The 20,355-nt window shown below is 48.1% G+C and overlaps 6 protein-coding genes across 6 annotated transcripts, besides 3 other annotated features; 5 read left to right on the plus strand and 1 right to left on the minus strand.

Moving 5' to 3' along the window:
* Positions 1-275: 275 nt before the first annotated feature.
* On the plus strand, positions 276-2,470 carry FPSE_03597 (uncharacterized protein; the record flags this gene model as incomplete). Its single annotated transcript, XM_009256716.1, has 7 exons — positions 276-317; positions 409-424; positions 493-502; positions 568-714; positions 774-1,222; positions 1,277-2,160; positions 2,213-2,470. 7 exons carry the CDS (start codon positions 276-278, stop codon positions 2,468-2,470), a joined length of 1,806 nt encoding a protein of 601 aa, XP_009254991.1.
* A 605-nt stretch (positions 2,471-3,075) lies between these two features.
* FPSE_03596 (uncharacterized protein) lies at positions 3,076-4,932 on the minus strand (the record flags this gene model as incomplete). The annotated part of the gene is made up of 1 exon (XM_009256715.1): positions 3,076-4,932. The coding sequence occupies one exon, from the start codon at positions 4,930-4,932 to the stop codon at positions 3,076-3,078; it is 1,857 nt and encodes a 618-aa protein (XP_009254990.1).
* Positions 4,933-8,268: 3,336 nt separating this feature from the next.
* Positions 8,269-9,166, plus strand: FPSE_03595 (uncharacterized protein; the record flags this gene model as incomplete). The annotated part of the gene is made up of 4 exons (XM_009256714.1): positions 8,269-8,311; positions 8,417-8,591; positions 8,662-8,976; positions 9,031-9,166. The coding sequence occupies 4 exons, from the start codon at positions 8,269-8,271 to the stop codon at positions 9,164-9,166; spliced, it is 669 nt and encodes a 222-aa protein (XP_009254989.1).
* Positions 9,167-11,715: 2,549 nt separating this feature from the next.
* Positions 11,716-11,752: a microsatellite.
* A 43-nt stretch (positions 11,753-11,795) lies between these two features.
* FPSE_03594 (uncharacterized protein) lies at positions 11,796-12,338 on the plus strand (the record flags this gene model as incomplete). Its single annotated transcript, XM_009256713.1, has 3 exons — positions 11,796-11,897; positions 11,943-12,074; positions 12,132-12,338. 3 exons carry the CDS (start codon positions 11,796-11,798, stop codon positions 12,336-12,338), a joined length of 441 nt encoding a protein of 146 aa, XP_009254988.1.
* Positions 12,202-12,260: a repeat region.
* A 4-nt stretch (positions 12,339-12,342) lies between the features above and the next one.
* Positions 12,343-12,365: a microsatellite.
* Positions 12,366-13,303: 938 nt separating this feature from the next.
* On the plus strand, positions 13,304-17,494 carry FPSE_03593 (uncharacterized protein; the record flags this gene model as incomplete). The annotated part of the gene is made up of 2 exons (XM_009256712.1): positions 13,304-13,306; positions 13,355-17,494. 2 exons carry the CDS (start codon positions 13,304-13,306, stop codon positions 17,492-17,494), a joined length of 4,143 nt encoding a protein of 1,380 aa, XP_009254987.1.
* Positions 17,495-19,051: 1,557 nt separating this feature from the next.
* Positions 19,052-20,127, plus strand: FPSE_03592 (uncharacterized protein; the record flags this gene model as incomplete). Its single annotated transcript, XM_009256711.1, has 4 exons — positions 19,052-19,235; positions 19,316-19,573; positions 19,682-20,023; positions 20,078-20,127. 4 exons carry the CDS (start codon positions 19,052-19,054, stop codon positions 20,125-20,127), a joined length of 834 nt encoding a protein of 277 aa, XP_009254986.1.
* Between the last annotated feature and the right edge of the window lie 228 nt (positions 20,128-20,355).

The following is a 20,355-nucleotide window of genomic DNA, read 5'->3' on the forward strand; positions in this document are numbered from 1 at the left end:
GGCAGGGTTATGGGCGAGTTAGCGGACAACCCCACTATGCACCCGCTGTTGTCCAAGCTGTGGTAGCGCTGTTTGCGGGGTGATCTCGTGGACGAGCCAGGGCAGCCTAATTAAGCCCGTTCCTTATTGTTCATCGATCCATCGACTACCTATACCAATCCAACCAACCTACTGACTTTCCTGCACTTTACAACATCATAGCGTCGCGTTACATCGCAGCATGTAAAAGACGTCCCAGGCCTCTTGTCAACGGCCTCACTTCTCGTCATCGAACCATGTGGTCATCTTCTGGAAGCGGCAAGAAGCCCGCGCAATCTGTAAGTCCTGACTATCTCCGTCGAAGCTCTCATGGCTCACGAGACTCGACGTAATGGCTGCCCGCCTTTGCTAACAGCCCCACTGCCGCAGGAGATGGTCCAAGTTGGTATGTTCAGAAAGGAGCTTAAAATATGACGACTTCTTGCTAACACAAGTCCAATTGCTGTTGAACAGATCGGTCAGAGTATGTATTATCTGTCTTGGCCTTTCGCATTCCATGAGTTCGCCTGCTGAAGCTTGTCCAACTAGTTCCGCATCACCTTTTTGGAGACCGCCACCACGAGACAGTCTTAGCTCGACGTCAAAGAGAAATGTCACGTCACCTACAGGTCATGGATCTGGTCTCATTGTTGGCGCTGCATATTCCCATGCAGACATGCTGAAATTCGACTCCTTGTAAGCGGGGATTGTGTGTGATCATGAGAGGGACAATCGTCGCTGACTCGTTTTACCAGGAACTCTTCCAATTCCTCTCGCCCTAGAACACCTCCCTCCTCCTCTTCAACCAAGATTCGAATTCAAGAAGCCTCTCCTCCCGTAAAGGCGACGCCAGGGAAGAGGGGTTCCCCTCCTTACAAGAGTTACATAAACTTCCTATCCAACACGAACGATGACTGGAAGGCGGACGAAGACGAAATGATGGGCTATGAGGATGATGACGGCGATGATTTTGGTTTGCCCAGCCTGTCGAATACAAAGAGAAGGACGCGGCGCATTGCTACACAGAACAGGGCCGAGTCGAGTACACTGTCGCCATCAATCGAGGGGCCCTCCAATACCTTCCTGGCGAGAAGATACTCAAATAGCGCCGATATCGCTATCGAACGACCTGCGCCCACCTATCCCATGCCCAAGAAAAGTGAGGGCAAGATACTTCGACCGCAGTATAAGGAAATTCTAAAAGGTTTGCCCATCGCACCCCAGCTCGCTTCTCGCATAATACTGACAATGGAATAAGACCCCGCCAATGCTCTACACCTAATCAACTACCCTACCGTACCAGCCAACGCCACCCCTAAAGAAACCGATGCTATTAATTCTCGAATCACACGTATAAACAAGTTCAAAAAGCTCCTGCAAGCTTCAACCATTTCGTTGCCCGACTTGAGGCAACTCGCCTGGTCTGGTGTGCCGCAAGAGGTTCGCGCCATTACCTGGCAACTGCTGTTGAGTTATCTTCCTGCGAATAGCGAGCGCCGGGTTGCCACTTTGGAGAGGAAGCGAAAAGAATACTTGGACGGTGTTCGTCAGGCTTTCGAGAGAGGAGGAGGTCCTACAACCACATCGGCAAACACAGCCTCCACAGGCCGAACTCGAGGCCTGGATGAGGCCATCTGGCACCAAATCAGCATCGATGTACCCCGGACCAACCCGCATATTGAGCTGTACAGCTACGAAGCCACTCAACGGTCACTTGAGCGCATTCTGTATCTGTGGGCTGTGCGACACCCAGCAAGCGGCTATGTTCAGGGTATCAACGACCTTGTAACGCCGTTCTGGCAAGTGTTTCTTGGCATTTATATCGGAGACCCAGATATCGAATCAGGAATGGACCCGGGACAACTTCCCAAGTCTGTATTGGATGCAGTCGAAGCCGATTCTTTCTGGTGTCTTACAAAGTTGCTCGATGGCATTCAGGACCACTATATCGTGGCACAGCCAGGTATCCAGCGGCAGGTTACTGCGCTGCGCGACTTGACAGCGCGTATAGATGCCAATTTGTCAAAGCATTTAGAGCAGGAGGGTATCGAGTTCATCCAATTCAGTTTCCGTTGGATGAATTGTCTCTTGATGCGAGAATTCAGTGTCAAAAACACTATTCGAATGTGGGACACTTATTTGGTTTGTTACCCCATTATCACCAGAGACTTGATAAAGCTAACAAATCTACCAGGCCGAAGAGCAGGGTTTCTCCGAATTCCATTTGTACGTGTGTGCGGCCTTTCTTGTGAAATGGTCCGATAAGCTCCTCGACATGGATTTCCAGGAGATCATGATGTTTCTCCAGAGCCTTCCCACCAAGGGCTGGACAGAAAAGGATATCGAGCTGCTCTTGAGTGAAGCCTTCATTTGGCAAAGCCTTTTCAAGGGGTCGGCTGCGCATCTGAAGGGTCAACCGGCGCGGGAGCCCGTCACGAATTTACAACTATGAGGAGAAGAGATGAAATCTTGGCACTGGCATGCATGCTTGAATATGCATATTGCAATACTCTTTGGCGTTGGTTCATCATGGGTGTGTTGCGGCAAAGTACTTTTGGTACAATGTTGAGACCGAGCATATATATTATATATACAGTAATGTGGATGAAATGACGACCGACAACATGGCTCCGCGATTCTTTGATTTTTCCTTTATACGGCGCTCTATGCAATCATTAATGGTATGAAGACATGTCGATTGTGACAAGATTTGGTAGTTTTATTTATTATCATGGCGAATTAGCCTGAGCTTTTACATACGAGAACCAATAACGAGAAGATCCCTTCTGTTTCGTCTCTTTCTCATTTTCCCTCTCGATGAACATCGTTGATTTTGAGGTATCCTTTGTGACGTGACTTTTATCTTCCAAAACATAAATGCCTCGAAACAATCAAGTGTTTGAGCGTACTATATGCCCTCCACATTATGTCAAACATCCGCTCTTCTATCGGCAAATAATCCAACTCCGGAACGCCAGGCCGTGAATATTAGTTATATACATACGCACCAGGGACCATCCTGCGATTAGGTGGTGTAGTAAACGGGTACTGTTGATCTCAGTATGAGTACCGCCGTATAGAGTCCTTCCTAGGTTCCACAAGATCTCTTATAAATCCTAGTTTCTCGCGGTCCTCATCGCACACACGAGCCCACTCGAGCAACAAGCGCCAAGTATAGAGGCGCATGTCTTCACGACGCAGGACTTGGCTCGCCCAGTCTCTGCCCTTCTCTGCAATGAATCGGGCTGCGGTATCTCCACCAGCCTCTTCATCTGTAAAGAATTCGAGGATAGGATAGAGATCCTGGAAAGTATTGTCAAAGGGCACAAAGTGAACCCATGGAGTAAGACGGTCATCATGCCATTCGGCATAGATCGTAGCTTTAAGAGGCATACTCGAAGAGCGCAGAAACCCTCGGAAGCGGGCGCTAAATGAGTTGCCATCGGTATCGGGGAGAAACTTGAACGCGTATTGCTCTTTCATAGGCATATGTTTGAGTTCGCGGTAGTAGGGAGAAAACTGCTCACATCCGACTTTTTCGCATAGAAGTCGCTTGAAGCCGCAGTCAGATATGTCCTTCAACCACTGGCCAAGGGTATTGGTAGCGCGATGAGTGCTATTGTAGTGGTCAGGGTTCGGTAGTTGGAAGGTTTTTGGTTTGACGCCTTGATGCTCGACACTGTCGACATATGATCCGTTAAGCATCTGCATAAGACGGTGACGGTGGAAGCGGTGCCAAACGTCAGGCCTTGGCTCGCCGCCAGACGCATCGCCCCTCCACACAATGCCTGTCTTCTTGGCATGCCATGCTGGGCCCATCTTGTCTCCTCCAGAATAGAACTCATCCGCAGTGAGGTACATGGCGCCAGGAATCAAAATCTCGTTATTCATAGGGAGCTTGGATCCGCCGAACAATGGGATCAATTCGGTAGAAGTTGACAAGCTAAGGGGGGCGACAAAACTTCCGTGCATCTGACGCAGATGTGGCTGCAGGCAAGGGTCTTGGGAGGCGGTCCAGTTCTTGATATACCCTCTGTACGCATATTCGGGGCTCCAGTTCGACGGGTACTCGACAGGAGCTTTAAAGTCTGAGACTTGTTGGACATTGCGCGACGGAGTATTTGGGTCACACGTCACACGCGCAAGCTCCCAATAATTAGCTGAGCTATTGTACCAGTAAGGGTCGTACGGCTGAGGTTTTTCGTCGTCGAGTTTGGAAAGGCTTTTGAACTTTGTAAAAACTTCCCTCATAGGAGCTATGCGTCGGTTGCCGCGCTCTTGTTCGACGAGCTTTGATAAGTCTTCGAAAGGGACGAGAAGTCGGGGTTCGTCCATATAGTTGATTGGCATGTCGACGTCGGGCAAATCCTTCGCGAACTCCTTGACAAGATCGGTCCATAACGTCAGCCACGGCACACGGTCCGTTGTGTCACCAACGCCGGTAGCCTCGCCGTTGCGAACTTTGACAACCCAGTGCCAAGCAGATGCGCGCCTAGCAAGCGTATGAGCATCGAGCGCCCAGAAAGGAGACAAGTCCTTGTATATGCGATCGAAATAGTCCTCCACAATAATGCTCTTTGAAGCAATAGCAGCCTCGACCCATTTATCGAAGCCCGGTGGGGGGTGACGTCCCCGTCGAGAGCGATACCGCTCAGAGGCGTCATATAGATCGTAGCTTCGTTTCGAAAGAAGGCTCTCATGACGAGCGCGGGCATCGGCCATGAGCTTCTTAATTGGATGTTTTGGGCCCATAGTGACGGGACCTTTCGGTTCGGTGACATCCCAGCCTTGACTGCTGGTCCATAATATGTAATTGGTGATCGCGAAACATATGAGAAATAGGGTACTGAGGTAGCGGAAGACTAGTCGAGAAGGCCAATTCGATAGCCATTGTTTGAATCCAGGCCACATCATGGTGACGGTTATGATGTAAGGTGACGGAGGCGGCGGAGGAGTCGGAGATTTATGCGCGCCTCGGGAGAGTGGGCGAACGAAGCATCGATGGATGACCGTAAGCTCAAAGAGCGATGTACAAGGGCATTATTGAGCGAGATGTTCCTTGGATATGCGCCGGAGAGGAGACGTTCGAGGTTGGTCTCGGTAGGGATTCGGCGGGTCGTAGTGGATATGGTAGCAGCGACGCAATGGAAAGCCGGAGTAGGATACGGCAGGCAGAGGAAAATTTAGATAAAAGACGAAGAAGAGAAAAACAAGGAAATGGTATGATTACGAGAGCAAAGTGAAAAGTGACAAGTTGAGATTGTGGTGTTGAGAACAGTCAGGTGGAACAGGAAGGAGTTCCTTGACAAGTACCTGCCCTGCCCTGTCGAGTCGAGTCGAGGTGGAAAGTGGAAAGCGCCGGGAAGTCAAGACCTGGCCCTCTTTGAGTGGAGGGGAGGAGGCGTTGTAGCGTGGAGAAGTCGCACTTGAAGATTGATTTTGCGGGCCACATGCAAGTTAATGAACTTATAAGGGAAGAAAGGAGCAGATAGAATTTAGTTGCTAGCAAGAATGCGCTCTGGATTGAATTCGAATGAGACATCTATTTTAGAAGAATGGATTCACAATGCGCGATAACAAGTCAAGGTACGTAATAAGCACCCGTTCGAATGGAGCAGCAGAAATATCCAGGCTATTCGCGGAAAGACTACAACCTGGAGTCTGGAAGCTAAAGATTAGCTTGAAATCCTTCGTGTTGGTTGGTTCCCTTGTGAGGTTCGGTCTTATGGAGATGCATTATGCTGGGGTACGGCTTACTTTAGAGGAGTTATCGTGCCATGGTACTAAGATGGCAGAACTCGATAATAGAGAGAAAGGCTTGTTTACACAGGTACTTGAACCCTAATTCAGCGTTTCAAGATATGGTTTATTCTTTACAAACTTATTAGCCATCTCAAGTCTGTTCCAAGGTTGTACCATCCATCCCCAAAAGCCACCCACTTGCCGTAGGAGGTTACGAAGCTGTAAAATGCAGCTAGAAAGGGGGAACAGGTCTCAGAACGGCAACTACTGCTCTGCCCGCATCCAGACCTTAGCGGGGTGGCTTGGCATCTTGTTAGTGATAATAGTGAGTTGGTCCACTGGTTTGGATGGAGTTGGAATGCTATTTATGTCACTACTAAAGAACTGTCTCTCGTTCATACCTCTGGTCCCTTTATTGCCGTAGCCTTAGCCCTGGAGAGCTGTCAATGAAATGATATCTACAGAGTACCTAGCTTGTTTTTCGGATAGCATCATCTTAAACTTGGCATCTTTTAAAGACTGCATGGCTCTGCATGCATATAAAAAACTAGCTGCGTCTAGCCCTGCGTTGGCGTCCCCGTGGCTGACCTTTATCCATTTGCATACAGAAAGTGACATGATGGCCAACAGTTTGTAAAGGTAACCACAAATGTCTTTCATTTTTGATAGAAACAACCACGATCCCTGTAAGAGCCGGTTATTAAATCCGAAAGCGTGACTTGAAGTCCTCGTCCAGGGGTCAAGGCATTTGGATTTTAATTATCAATGTGAACCGCCCACGGACATTACGGTCGACCGCGAATAGCACACAGTCGCTTGTCACATCCCCGTTCGATGAACCCTTGGTCAGTGGCCAAAGCGAACAGCAACCGAGTACAAGCATTTTGCAGTATGAAACCCACGCAGAAGCAAGATCCACGAATCCCCAAGGATTGATTAAGCATTCTCATTCAATTGGCCATCTCATAACCAACTGCGCGTGCCAAAGTATCTGTGCATAACCGACCTGTGATTGAAGCTGCAGCTAATTATCCCCGGTTCCGAAGCAAACCACCACGACGACCCCTGTTACTTAGTCTGTGCCTGTCAGTAACCTAAATCAACTCATTTACAAACGATGTTAAAGCCTGTCGTATGTGTTTCTTACAGGGGTTATTAGAGCCAACCACGCGTTGACTTTAACGGCTTTAAATGAAGCTAGTCAATTAACTGCCCCTTTTCTGTAAGGGGCCGCAAACTCTGGGGAAGATCTACAAGATCGTTAGTCAACATGTCGCGATTGATTTAGACGTTTCTAGGGGAAAACGTGTCTGCTAACTAGAGATAACCATAAGAACAAGCGCAAGGCACTTTCCGCGCCTGAACTCACACCAGGCTGATGTAAAATGAAGTGTGTTTGATACTCTGCATTGAATCTCAGTATTGGCATCTTCAGTGCATGCTTTGAAGCAAGATATCTGAGCTTCGGTTAATCGATCACCTTGGCCGACGGGCTGAGTGTTTTCTTCATGTTATCCTTCGAATTTCTAGACACATTTTATATCAACAGCAACAATAATCCTGTCAGTCGTTATCGGATTGTCCCTGTGAATCCGTCTCAATACTGATGAATGTTGCAACATGACATTGTCAGAAAATGATTGGTTATTTGGAAGCAGTGTAATAAAGTAGATTAAACTGCACAATCCTCGGGGCATGACTGTCAATGGCATATGAGACGAAATTAGTGATTCATTCTCTTTATGCCACCTAGACTTAGTAGTTGTCATGCTGTCTGTTCTCTGCACCCACAGACTTGAAGCTGATATCCGTACAGAGTACCGTCCCTCAGGGTATCAGAAAAATTGGCCGCTGGAACCATAAGAGACGAAATTAGTATGTCATCTTATGCCATTAACACTATAGCCTTTAGACTATTTATTTTTGTAACCTAAGACTTAGGAGGTTAACTTTTCTGCTATGCAGTAGCATGATCTATGAAATTTGGTGATGGCAGATATTCGCCACTAGATTCATATAATTTGAAGCTAGGAAAACCTTCCAATTGGAAAATTGCTATCTGCTGGCCGACTCGCTCTCTAGAGGCAATATGAACGTCATGGACTTTGAGCGTAGAGCCTTTTGAACCCCGTGATGGTTTAGTCCGAGGCGAATCTCTCGTAATACAAAAGTTTCAATTCGACAGTTTTCGAATTTTACTCATTCACAATTCAGGAATTGCTCTCTGGATAATTATCTAGAATTCATTCTCTTAAAGTCGAGGTTATCACCAAATATCCATCCCCACACCCCGGGTAATCCACGGGTCTCTATTCTAGCACCATCAGCCAATCAGAATCGCCTTATTCCGCTTCGGCAAGCAAAGAGGCGAATCATCCAAAACGTCAACCAAGAAAGCTTCGCTCCGCCAACGCCGTCGACCACGTCCGCGCCAATCTCCCCTCTCCGCCTCCTCTGATATCGTGCGATCGAGGTAACCTCGTCTGCCGAATCATTCTATCACCAACGATGCTTTCCTCCACGCGATCTGCGGCCTCAATGGCCCTCCGAGGTGGGTGCTCTCGACAGCTCCGGCCTGGCGGGTTTTTATAACTCGGACTTCGAATATGGCCATCGCAATGTCAACATGCCTCGCTAACGATACTCGATACTCTAGCCAAGCCTACGACCACCGTCATTCCTTTCCGAGCCGCTGCTGCTGCCTTCACGACCAACTCTCGCCGCGATGCGAGCGCCCTCCAGACCCAATCAGCCACTGGTGTAGGCAACGTTCGCCGAGAGGTTCCTCTGCCCAGCGAGATTCCTCCCAAGGGCGCTCTTCAATACGCTCTGTACGTACATACGTCATAAATCCTGGTTGTGGCTCGACAAAAACCGATGAGGCTAACTCATATATCACAGTACCACGCTTGATGCTGTTACCAACTGGGCTCGTCAGTCCTCCCTCTGGCCTATGACCTTCGGTCTGGCCTGCTGTGCCGTCGAAATGATGCATCTTTCCACACCCCGTTACGATCAGGATCGTCTCGGTATCATTTTCCGTGCCTCACCCCGACAGTCCGATGTCATGATTGTTGCAGGCACTCTTACAAACAAGATGGCCCCTGCTCTTCGACAGGTCTACGATCAAATGCCTGAGCCTCGATGGGTCATTTCCATGGGTTCTTGTGCCAACGGTGGCGGTTACTATCACTACAGCTACGCCGTTGTCCGCGGGTAAGCTTCCTATCATCCCAGCATGTTATAGACCTCAAAACTAACCGAAAGGAGTTGCGATCGAGTCGTGCCAGTTGACGTGTATGTCCCAGGATGTCCTCCTACAAGTGAGGCTCTCATGTACGGAATCTTCCAACTTCAACGCAAGATGCGACTCACTAGAATCACGAGGCAATGGATCAGGAAGTAAGGGGCGGGCCAAAGAACACGATGAGAGCCTGCAGTTGAAACACCGGCAATCAAGTTGTGTAGGAAACGGGTTAGAATGGAAGTTCTGGGGAGAACGAGGTTCATCAACGAACCCACAAGGTAGTTATATCACCCTTGTTAAGATTTATAAATTAGTTTTCTTTTCTCAAACAATGTAAACAAAGTAAAGAAACCTTGCCTATCATTATCTATGCAAGCTGACGTCGTTCTGTTGACTTTGTTCGTACTTGGGTCGTCTGAAAAGGGGCTGGGCACAACAAGCTCATGAGAGTCTTGCTGGCCAATTGACACTTCAAAACCCCAGATGAGCTTTAATTTCAACATGAACTTCCTACTGATCGGAACTATGTATCTCACCGTTGTATAGTTGTCAATACGTGGTGAGTAGCGCGTCTGTTAGATTAACACAACTGTGAGCTTGCTGTGGCCTTCAAATTATGACAACTCTAATGTCATTGCTACTCTTGCACGTCTGGTGTATCAATGTCAATTATACCACTGCTCATTTTCTCTCATTAAGATCAATATCATATTGCCATACGTACAACTCCCCTCGCACATGCAAATTCCCTGGTATCTTCCCGTCCGTCACTTGTTCACAACGCTGCACTATTTTCCCAAAACGATCTGACATTGTGACTAACAGCAAGCCTATACAGCAACTTCAGCTGGGACAGAGGATTAACTTGGCTACAAAAAAACAGACTACCCGATGGCCATGTTGAAAGTGATCTCTCCTTCATCAGCATGACCCTAGCCAGACAAGTGTTGGTTAGGTACTCAACCTAGGTAGCTAGTTGTTGACATCGTGCGACTCGCAGAAAAATTGGCGTCATAAGTTTTAGGAAACAAAAATAAATAGTCTAAGGGATATGGCCTAAGTAGCACTAATCTACTTAGTAGTTTCGTCTCTTATGCTCCCAGCGGTCGATGTTTCTGATACGTAGAGGACATCCACTGATTTGAAATGCAGTTCTACTCATTCAAAGCGAAATTGAACCAGCTGCCGGGCAAACGGGAATTGATTCTCACATATTCCCATCCCTGAGCCCGACCCGGACTGGTATAAAGGGCGATCATTTTCATGGAAACATCCTCTCTCACTGCCGGCTCGTCATATTGACGTCTGCTCCCACGCCATCGCCCGCTCATTATATTTTCCTAAAATTGCAACTGACTTATCGCCTTGGGGCTGTGACGAAGTCAAAGAGGATAGGAATCAAAGCAGGAAACTATCTCTGCAAATGCAGTCTAATATCTACCACTGGTGTTGCTAAGCCTACTCAGACACATCATATAGGATGTGGTTTCCCCGTAACAGTTGAAAGGGATAGTGGGATTGATAGTTAGTAGGAGCTGGGTCAGTAGATGGAACTCGCGATCTAAACGGACCTTTCCGGTAGACAAACTTCTGGACTCTTCCTGGATTGAAACAGAGGCGAGGATACATCTTGACCTTGTAATATGCTGGTTGCTTTTGTGGGATTGATCCTTGAAAGTGTTGGATCACTTGCCTGAGATATCACGGGAGAGGGAGGGACCACAGGTGCGTGCTGTCAGAAATGTAGCTACTGCCACAAAGGCGAGGCACAGGAAACGCAGTATGCCATTTTATCTAGTAAGTATATGCAAAGTGTTCTATTCACTGCGTACCAGAAGCAACGGTGTCAGCTGGGAAAAGCGATGCATCAGCCGGCAATAATGTGTCTTAGTAATGATTAACCTAATTTTCGGATGAGGGAAAGGGGGGAGAAAAGGCTAAGTTCGATACAACAACAGAAGGGGGGAGGGGACAACAGACCAGTGCCACTGTTTATAAAGATGAAAAAGCAGAGTCGTCTGCCTGCCTGCCCGTAGTAAGAACTAACTGATTGTGCAATCTGGTGTTTGTGTGAAAACCAGTCTGACAATCAGTAGGTATTCGTTAGTACTTTTTTTTAATTAGATCAACTCAGTGTGAGTGGAGGTGTGGCTGTAATTCTAGGATAATCGTGCCTATACGCTCTTTCTTATGTAGTTGGGCGTTGACGGGAGAGTGTCATTACGACATGTCGTTGAATCCCCTCGACGTTAGCTTCTTGGACCCTGGTCGATCTACACACATGGAACAGCGGGCACCCGATTTAGTTGGACATACAGACCAATCAGTACGTCCAGATAACGTTGACAGCTTGGCGCAACCCCATATTTTCGGGAATAACGCGGGGGTTTCATTATGCGCACTCCCCTGTCATTTATGTTGTTGACTACATACCTACTGCTTAGATACTATTGCTTGCTGCAATGTATCAGATTAAGAACCCAAAATCATAAGGATTTACGTTAAAGATGAAATTCCTTAGTTATTTTGTTCTACCTAATGCCTACCATTATGTTATTCCTGTTATTGATAATCAGAGGTCTCGTTGAGCAGGCATCCTTATGCATAAATGACACACGGATCTAATACGTTTGATAGATCTAAGAGCTGGTAGATTGACTAAAATTTATTATTTCATTTCGAGTGCTTCTGCCTACCCTCTCAGATCTAACAACAACAACAACAACATCAGCAGCAACAGCAGCATCTCTCTCTCTCTCTCTGTCACACACACACACACATACATTAAATGCTGCCAAGAGTTAAGAATGAGGAGTCTGAGGGGGAGGGTGTTGATAGCACCCTGGAGGAGAAGAAGGACAAGAAGCGCAAGTCCACTGGGGACCAGGGCGTAAGTATTGCCTACCCTTCGGAGCATCTATACTAATGTTGTTAGGGTCGTGAGCCCATTAAGTGCTATAACTGTCAAGGTATTGGGCACAAGGCCCACCAATGCCCTGAGCGTGAGAAGCGGCGCCAAGCTGATCGGGCTGATGGCTTTCAGCTGGCCAGCGTGGCCACCAACCCCGTGAGTATTAAATTGCTATCCTATCTTCTTCAAGCCATTTCTAACATTTGTTTTTAGCGACTGGATGCATTGGAGCGGCGCGTTGAGGAGCAAGAGAAGAGCATTTTGGCTCTTGAGAACAAGCTCAAGAAGGAGAAGAAGGAGAAGAAGCAGACCGAGGACAAGGTCAAGAAGCTCGAGAAGGAGGTGGCTCGGCTGGATGAGACCATCGTCCACATAGAAGAGTTCCTCGCGACTCTTCCCGCCCCGCCTACCACCGAGTAGGGAGTTTTTTTTCTTTTCTTTTCTTTTTTCTAAATACTAAATCAATGACAGTCTGTTTTCATAATTATGACTTTTTAAAATTTATAAAGTTTACTGGCCTTGCGAGAGCACAATAAGAACACAAGTAACTTAACAGTAGGCCTTAGGTACTATAAAATAACTAAACTGTTTATCTTTTATATAAATACTTATGACTTTAGGTCCTTAATATGGGATACTGTAGTAAGCAATAGTATATATAAGAGTAGGTATATAGGTAGTAAGAAACATAAATGACAAGGGAGGGTGCGCATGATGAAACTACTGTGTTATTCCCGAGAACATGGGCCTAAACTAAGCTCAATTGGTCCCAGTTGAGCTAAATCGGGTGCCCAACGTTGTGCCGCAGATCTGCTAAGGTGGGCAGGGTCCAAACGAACGTGGAGGCTCTGTCGTGAAATTCAACGGCATGCTGTATTGACACTCCCACGTCAACGCTTTACTACATGAGAAAAAGAATATGTAATTAGTTCTGTATTGAATTCAGATTGTCAACATTGACATTTGCTATAAAATATTAAAACGAAGCTTCTCTTCTCTTCATCATTGCCATCATCACATCCGGGTATCAGACGGGTGGCTGTCGCCAAAAGAGACGAATTTAGTTTCGTACCCTGAAGCTTGGAAGGGGAGTGTGTCTATGCATGTTCTCCTTTCGAATCTGGAAACCTGTTATATTCATGAGCTTCGCTGCTGCCTGCTGTTGCACTGATAACACACTGTCCGTCGACGGCTGCCTACAACAAAAACGCGATGATGCCTAGGCCTCAGAGGCCTCAATGACGTTTGTTTTGCTCACTGCCTGTTGCCTGAGAGAAGAAACCTCGCTCGACCTGCCCCACACGCTGTTTTCCCCCTTCCTCTTCTCGATCTCAACTTTGCACCACACATACTCGGCGCACATATGCGCCATCACACCATCCAAGATGGTAAGCCCCTATTCTCCGTTCCTAATAATCCTATCTGACAGGTAGTAGCCCGAAACCCAACACGACCCGAAACTACACCGAGAAATACTCCAAAGGATAAATCTTTGCGAAAATGCCGAAGAGTTCTCTCCCGCCTTCTCTGTGCTAGTTTCAATTAATGGCACCCCCATTAGCCGTCCTACTGTTTCCGAGGCCCGCTACCTTTCAGACATCGAGAATGGCTCACTTCACATGAGTGCTAGTTTCCGCCCGGCCACTCACGATTATAGCACTTTCCACATTTCGTGCTACGCCTATGGTTTCGGCATTGATGAAACCCGCCTCGGCAGTTTGACTGTCTTCGCGCGCGAATTTTCTTCAGTGTCGTGTGAAAAGCACCCCGAGCCGGACAAGTCTCTTGAGGAGTACTGTTCTGGTGCCAAACCCGCATCTGATCCTGTCGTGGTTACCCTCAAGGCAAAGACTGCTCAGTTTCGTCTACCGCGAGGCATCCTGAACAAGTTGACCACCCTGAGTGCCACACGCGCTTCCAAGCAACTCCGAACTATTCGTGACGAGCTTAGCAAGAACACCGTTGAGATCAAGTTGCTTGTGCCTGGGTACAAACACATGTTTGCCGAGAAGTTTACCGACATCATCGAAAAGTTCCAGAAGTTAGATGCCGAAGATGACCCCCTCAGAACCTACTTCGAGCATGCTCCCGAGGCGAAGACATTTTGTGTAGGCCATACTCCTAAGCCTGGCAGCGAAGAATTTCCACGTCCGCAGGACATTCAGCTCGTGCACTTTGCCAACGCTGAACAGCACCTAATCCACAACATTTGCAGTGTTATTTGGGAGCAGTTCATCCTGGACAACGCCGCTGACCGGATGCTCAAAAACACGTTCGAGGCAATTATCGTCCCTCTCCCCGAAAAGGACACGGACGCGCTCATTGTCAAGGCTGGTGGTCAAATGGATTTGTTTCCTCAAGTTGGCGAGACTTGCACTGTCAATATTCCCAAGGCTGTTTTCAAATTTCGGCCAGCGCCCGTGGGTCATACTGCGGCTTTCGAAAGTTTTTCCCAACCTCTCTTGTCGTCATTCTCACAGAAGGTACCACTTGAGTATCTCAATAAGAATTGCTCGCAATATGATGAGGACGACGAAGGGTATGCTGTCGAGGATTCACAAAAGTCATTCAGAGGTAGCGTTGCCGACGCAATCCCCTTGGAACTTCCACGTGAGTATCAAGTGATCTGCATCAAACGTCCCAGACGCTTCAATGTCACTCTCCCTTACGCCAAATTGAAAGAATCCGAGTCGTTACCACAATACTTATCTCGTATTGGATGGGCTGATTGGGAGAAGATCACACTTCAGACAGACGTGTCAGACAAGATCCTCAGAGCGCAGTCTCTTGCAATGAACTCTCTGAAGTACCCTACTTCCGCCCAGCCCTTTATACCTTCTGATCAAAGCCAAGAAGCATATAACTACCTGCTTAATTTTGATCGAAGTAACGCAAAGGTAGTCAATCTCTTGCAAGAACTTCCTGGCGTTGACAATGTTGTCACCAACAAGGCTGGACCCCCCTCCATCCAAGCTGTCTTTGACAAGTTGCCCTTACAGATGAAGAGATGTCTCACTGACATGAGCGAGTCATTTGCCAGACTGCACTTTATTTCAGGTGTCGCTGGATCCGGCAAGTCGTACCTCATGGAGACCCTCATGCTTTTTACAATGTTCGGCGACGGCGACGAAAACCGACCCAAGCGCAAGATTCTGTACATCTTGAACAACAACGTTCAGGTCGAAATGTTCTGTCAACGTTTGACTAGAACTTTTGAAGACTGGGGATTCTCTGCTGATGGTGCAATGCCCATGCCAAACATCATGCGCCTGTACCCTTTTGCCAGCGAGTTGCGATCTGCCGAAAGCTCGTTTAACCCCAAGGAAGAAGAGATCGAGGCCGAAGATATGGCAAAAGAACTTCGCATGATAGAGTCCCTCCAAGCTACGTGTGCCAACATCCTTGCATGTGACTCAGCAGCCAAGCTGGCAAGGAATGCAAATCGCGACAAGTCTTTGCATCAGTTCGGTATTCGTCACATGGAGCAGGATCTAGAACGCTATCGATACATGAACGAATCTATCAATCGCATCAGGAAGGGAAAGTTGCTTAACGAAGAAGAGCGTACCTTTTTCAGACAGGAGTTGAAAACTTTGTACCGCGATGCAATCACCGACTTCTCTGGTATTGTGGTCACAACCGCTGTTGGAGCTACCCCTGTCCCAGTACGAGAACAACTCAACCCTGACCTTGTTATCATCGATGAGGCAGCAAACATGGACGAGCCGACACTTCTGATACCTATCTGCCATTACTCGCCCAAGGCATTTGTCATCACTGGCGACATCGCGCAGAAACCTCCCCACCTGACTATGGAACACGATCTCGGACCTGGGAAGATCTCATCCCATCCGTTTGTGATTCAGAAGCAAGTGTCGACTATGCTGCGCGTTGTTGAGGGTGGCGCGAAGCACTCAAAATTGAACGCGAACATGCGTGCCCATGGCAACGTTGCAGTTCCCGTCAATCATCTGTTCTACAACGACATCATGCAAACAACCCACGGATGGACGGACATGAGTTCATTGGAAGCTATCATCGCCTGGTACACCGAGAAGGTCAACAAGCAACACCCCCATGACCAGTTATTTGCTCAGGTGGAGTTTACCCACGCTAGAGTAACTCAGCGATCGTCTTCAAAGGTCAATGTTACACATGCAAAATGGATCATTCAGCAAGCCTTGTCGCTCGTCCAGTCGGGCCTTACAGGCGTTGGCAAGAATTCCGGAAAGCCACTGACCGTTCTAGTCGTTGCAGCATACAAGCAACAAGTATGTGAGCTCAGGCAAATGCTCTTGGACAAGACACGCGAACTCAACCTGAATGCCGTTGATGTCAATCGAATTCAACTGAGAACAATTGACAATGCACAAGGCGATGAAGCTGACTTTGTCTTCTACGATATGGTCACAACATCTACACCGGCGTTTGTTGCAGAAGACTTCCGCTGCACACTTGGCTTAAGTCGGTCCACAGCTTTCCTTGTCGTTCTTGCGAACCGCGGGAACTTTATCGGACATGAGAAGAACGAAATCACGCGAGGTCGTGCTCAAGACCTCGCCAGGGTCTACATGTTCTTTGCCCAACACGGTGTCAATAAGCGCTTCAAATCGTGCAAGAAGTGTGAGACTCATGATCACACCGCCGATGATTGCACCGCCGATGACATCAACATGTCTGACAAGGTATGCGAGCGAACGTCTTGTGGCGACAAGGGTCACACTGCTGCATTTTGTCCGAAACGTTTTTGTGGCAATTGTGCAGAGATCAACCACACCTCTGGCGAGTGCCCTCTCGAACATTTCTTATGTTCTGCATGTGGACGAAAGGGCCACCATTTCTTCAACTGCACCACATCCGCCGACACCCAGTGGTGCACCAAATGCAAAACGCGTGGACACACACATTTCCGGTGCCCTGAGACTCGTGAACACAGTCAGCCAGACGAATTCCGGTTCAAGTGCCACAACTGTGATAAGCAAGGCCACAAGGCAGCTGATTGCACTGAACCTCCAAAGACTGAAAATCGCAAGTGCTTCAATTGCGGCGAATACGGTCACATGAAGTCTAATTGCCCAGAGCGTCAGTGTCATTTTTGTGGAGATAAAGATCATCTCAAAAAAGATTGTCCTCATGAACGATGCAATCGCTGCTTCCAACTCGGCCACCTTGCTCCGACTTGCAAAAACCCGCCCACCCAATGTACAAAGTGCGGCGGTCCTCACTTGGAGCAATGCTGCCGAGGAAAGGCGTCCTCCAAGAAACGCAGTGAGCGCAAAGAGCGCAAGGATGAGAAAAATATCATGTCCGAATCTGCCTTTCGCGAGATGAAACTCCGATACCTCAAACGCAGTTCTACTTCTAGTGCTGTTCAAAGATTGAATGCGCTATTTCATGGAGATGATGGCCAAGAGGATTGGGGTGCTGCACCAAGCGGTGATCAGAACAATGGCCAAGACGTCTGGGGTACTGGAAAGAAGGGTGATCAGAAGGATGACCAAGGCTGTGGGGATGGTTCTGCACAAAGCGGTGACCAAGCCGTCTATTGGGCAATTGTCGACGATGACGCTTGGTAAACGTGTCATCGCGCAATACATCGACAGGTATTACGAAGGAGGAGATGAGTAGAGAGACTAGGAGCACGAAGAGCATGAACAGCATGCAAGGGGAGTAGAGATTACAAAAACACCAAAAGGGGCGACCGGTTTGGCGGGAGTGGCGGAGGAAGTTGTTTTAATTCTTTCAACAGGAACAGTTAGCAGGATCAATTTCAACAACTTGACCCATCTATGAACTCGTAAACACTTGCATGCATGATCGTCATGGTGATGTGATATTGTGTGCGAAATCTTATACTCGACTTCCATCTAAACATTACAGGTTCTAGCGGCTTCTGCAGCCTGCATTTTCCCTCCTTCAACACAACCGACACGCTCGCAGTTAAGTTTACCGCCACACATGATGTTCTAAGTTGACTTGAACCACAGACGAGACACCGAGAAATACTTCAATCCGATGGCTTCACCCTATCAAGCCATGATGTAATCTACCGAAGCACCGCAGGGCGCAACAAGAGATCCAGCGACAAAGGACGTATCACAGCTCCTCCCAAAGTGACAGCGAGTCTCAACCCGCGGAGTGCAGCCCCAGTCGTAAGCACGAAATCGGCGGGGGCGACAGCGATAAGAACAGTTGGGGTAACGATTATTGAATGATTCTACGAGAGCTGCATCTCTATTTCGCTCCTGGGTGCCCTGCGTACCAAGCAATAGATACGCCACAGGCCCATTGATCACGGGCCGCTTACGATCAAGGAAGTACCTATGTCCAGCTCGAATTTGAAAGTCTTCGGAATTCACAAGTGGAGCGACGGCGACAGAAATAATCTATCTGTGAGTATGTTGTGACTCCGTCGCATATCAGCCTGGACTAACGCAAGAGGATAACAGATGCCTAGGTACTCTGTAATGGTCGGCTTCTTTCGAACGCACACATCTATTACAATGGCAAACGCAACATTAGAGCGACGACGACGAGGGCTGCTGCAGTAGAAGTTCGCCCAACAGTTCCTCCATGGTCGCCCTCTTGACCTACGCCTGTCTATACTGGCCCTACTAATTGCAGCGCGTAAGCGCCCATCGCTTATGAGGAGCAAAAGCAGTAACGGCAGCAGGCACGCGCGCAGCAGCCTTTTGATACCGACTTGCCTTCAGCTGATCTATCGAATCTTCTCAACCGTCCCAAACCTAGTCAAGGTGGGCAGCAGCAGGCCTGCCGGTACTGACTCGTCTCCTGAATCTTCTCAACCGTTCCAAACCTAGTCGCAGTGAGATACAGCATTCGCTCCTCGGCAAGGCTCCACGTTCAACTAACATTGAGTCTCACGCCGCCGGAAACGCTTCTGGCGAAAACTTACTCGTTCACACTTTAAGCTGGGGGTTTTGATCAGGGAAGGCGTGTAACAGCAGGACAGACTATGCCAAATTGCTGTGTTTTTATGTGAGTACGATTTATGAGCTCAATGCTGAGCCTATCTATGTCTCATTCGACCAGGAAATGTTACTAATAAAAAAGTAGTAAAGACTTCGCTACGCATAGACATCCACACCCGCAAGGGGCCAGTGGTGCACAAAATGCGAGACGTCTGGACACACACAATTCCGATGTCCTCAATCAATCTTGACCACTGTCGCCTTCTTTCCGACCTCGCGGACCTCGACCTAAGACTTGCATCGCACTCCAACCTGCTGAAGGGGCTTCTTGGCGTTGGAAATGCCATGTCAGGGCTGGCCACTGAAGTCGTAAGAGACGAAATGAGTAAGTTAGACTACTCTTAGGCAATTTATGCTTCTATCCTAAAGCTTAGACTAGATGCTAACGTTGCCGGCACCCACCAGTTAGGGAAGAGCTTCTCACTGAGGAAACGGTCCTGAGATTACATAGGGTCATCAGTCACTTGAAACACAATAATCAAGTCGAAATGTTCTGTCAACATTTGACTAGAACTTTTGAAGACTGGGGATTCTCTGCTGATGGTGAAATGCCCGTGCCAAACATCATGCGCCCATACCCTCTGGCTGGCGAGTTACGATCTACCGAAAACTCATTCAAGCCTGGTCAAAAGGAAACCGAAGTCGACAATCTGACAGTCGGAAGTAATCGCGTTCCAGGTCCTTGAAGGGCTTTAAGGAGCAGTAGGTGAAACGTTGTACCGCGATACAATCAGAGACTCTGGCGTCGTGGTGTCGTGACTACTGTTGGAGACACCATTCTTCTTCTACGCGAAACACGCGAGCCACGAGGATATCGTTTCTGGTCGCTGTTTCGAGCTTGGTCACCTTGCTCTGACCTGTACCAACCCGCCCACCAGATGTTCGAAGTGCGGCGGTCCTCATTTGGAACTTCTCTGCCGAAGAAAAAGGTCCCAGGCAAAGTAAGGGGTGCAAGGCTGTCACCTGCAAAACGTGCTTCGGATCAAGATGTCAGGTCGCTGGGCAGCAGTCAACACAATCACACCTCTGTTTCATTTGTTATTTCCCCTCTGTTTTTGCTTTCTTCCTGCACGCAAATACTGAATCCTGGTGACTTGATTCCAAACTCCGAAGGTAAGATCATTTTACATTCATTTTATCTCTTTATTGTTGCTAATCTGCCCATAGGTGGACAGTCCTTGATCAACAAGTACTTCCAACAAAGTGTTTGGCCTTGATTCCCAGGTGAATTTTCTTGCGTGAGAGACGCGCTGGATCGCCTGCGTAGCTAGACTTGTTGACCTAGCCGAGGCTATCAATGATAGCGACCCGTTGACATCAACGGTGATCCCGAAGAGACAGAAGAGACAGAAGAGACAGTAGTCACAGACGGCTACATCAAATGTTGGGTGACACGGCTGATCGCAGTAGCCCAAGCACCGCCTATAAAAGGGGCGCCTTTTGAG

The sequence above is a fragment of the Fusarium pseudograminearum genome, chromosome 1 (genome assembly GCF_000303195.2).
Source record: "Fusarium pseudograminearum CS3096 chromosome 1, whole genome shotgun sequence".
Taxonomy (NCBI): Eukaryota; Fungi; Ascomycota; class Sordariomycetes; order Hypocreales; family Nectriaceae; genus Fusarium; species Fusarium pseudograminearum.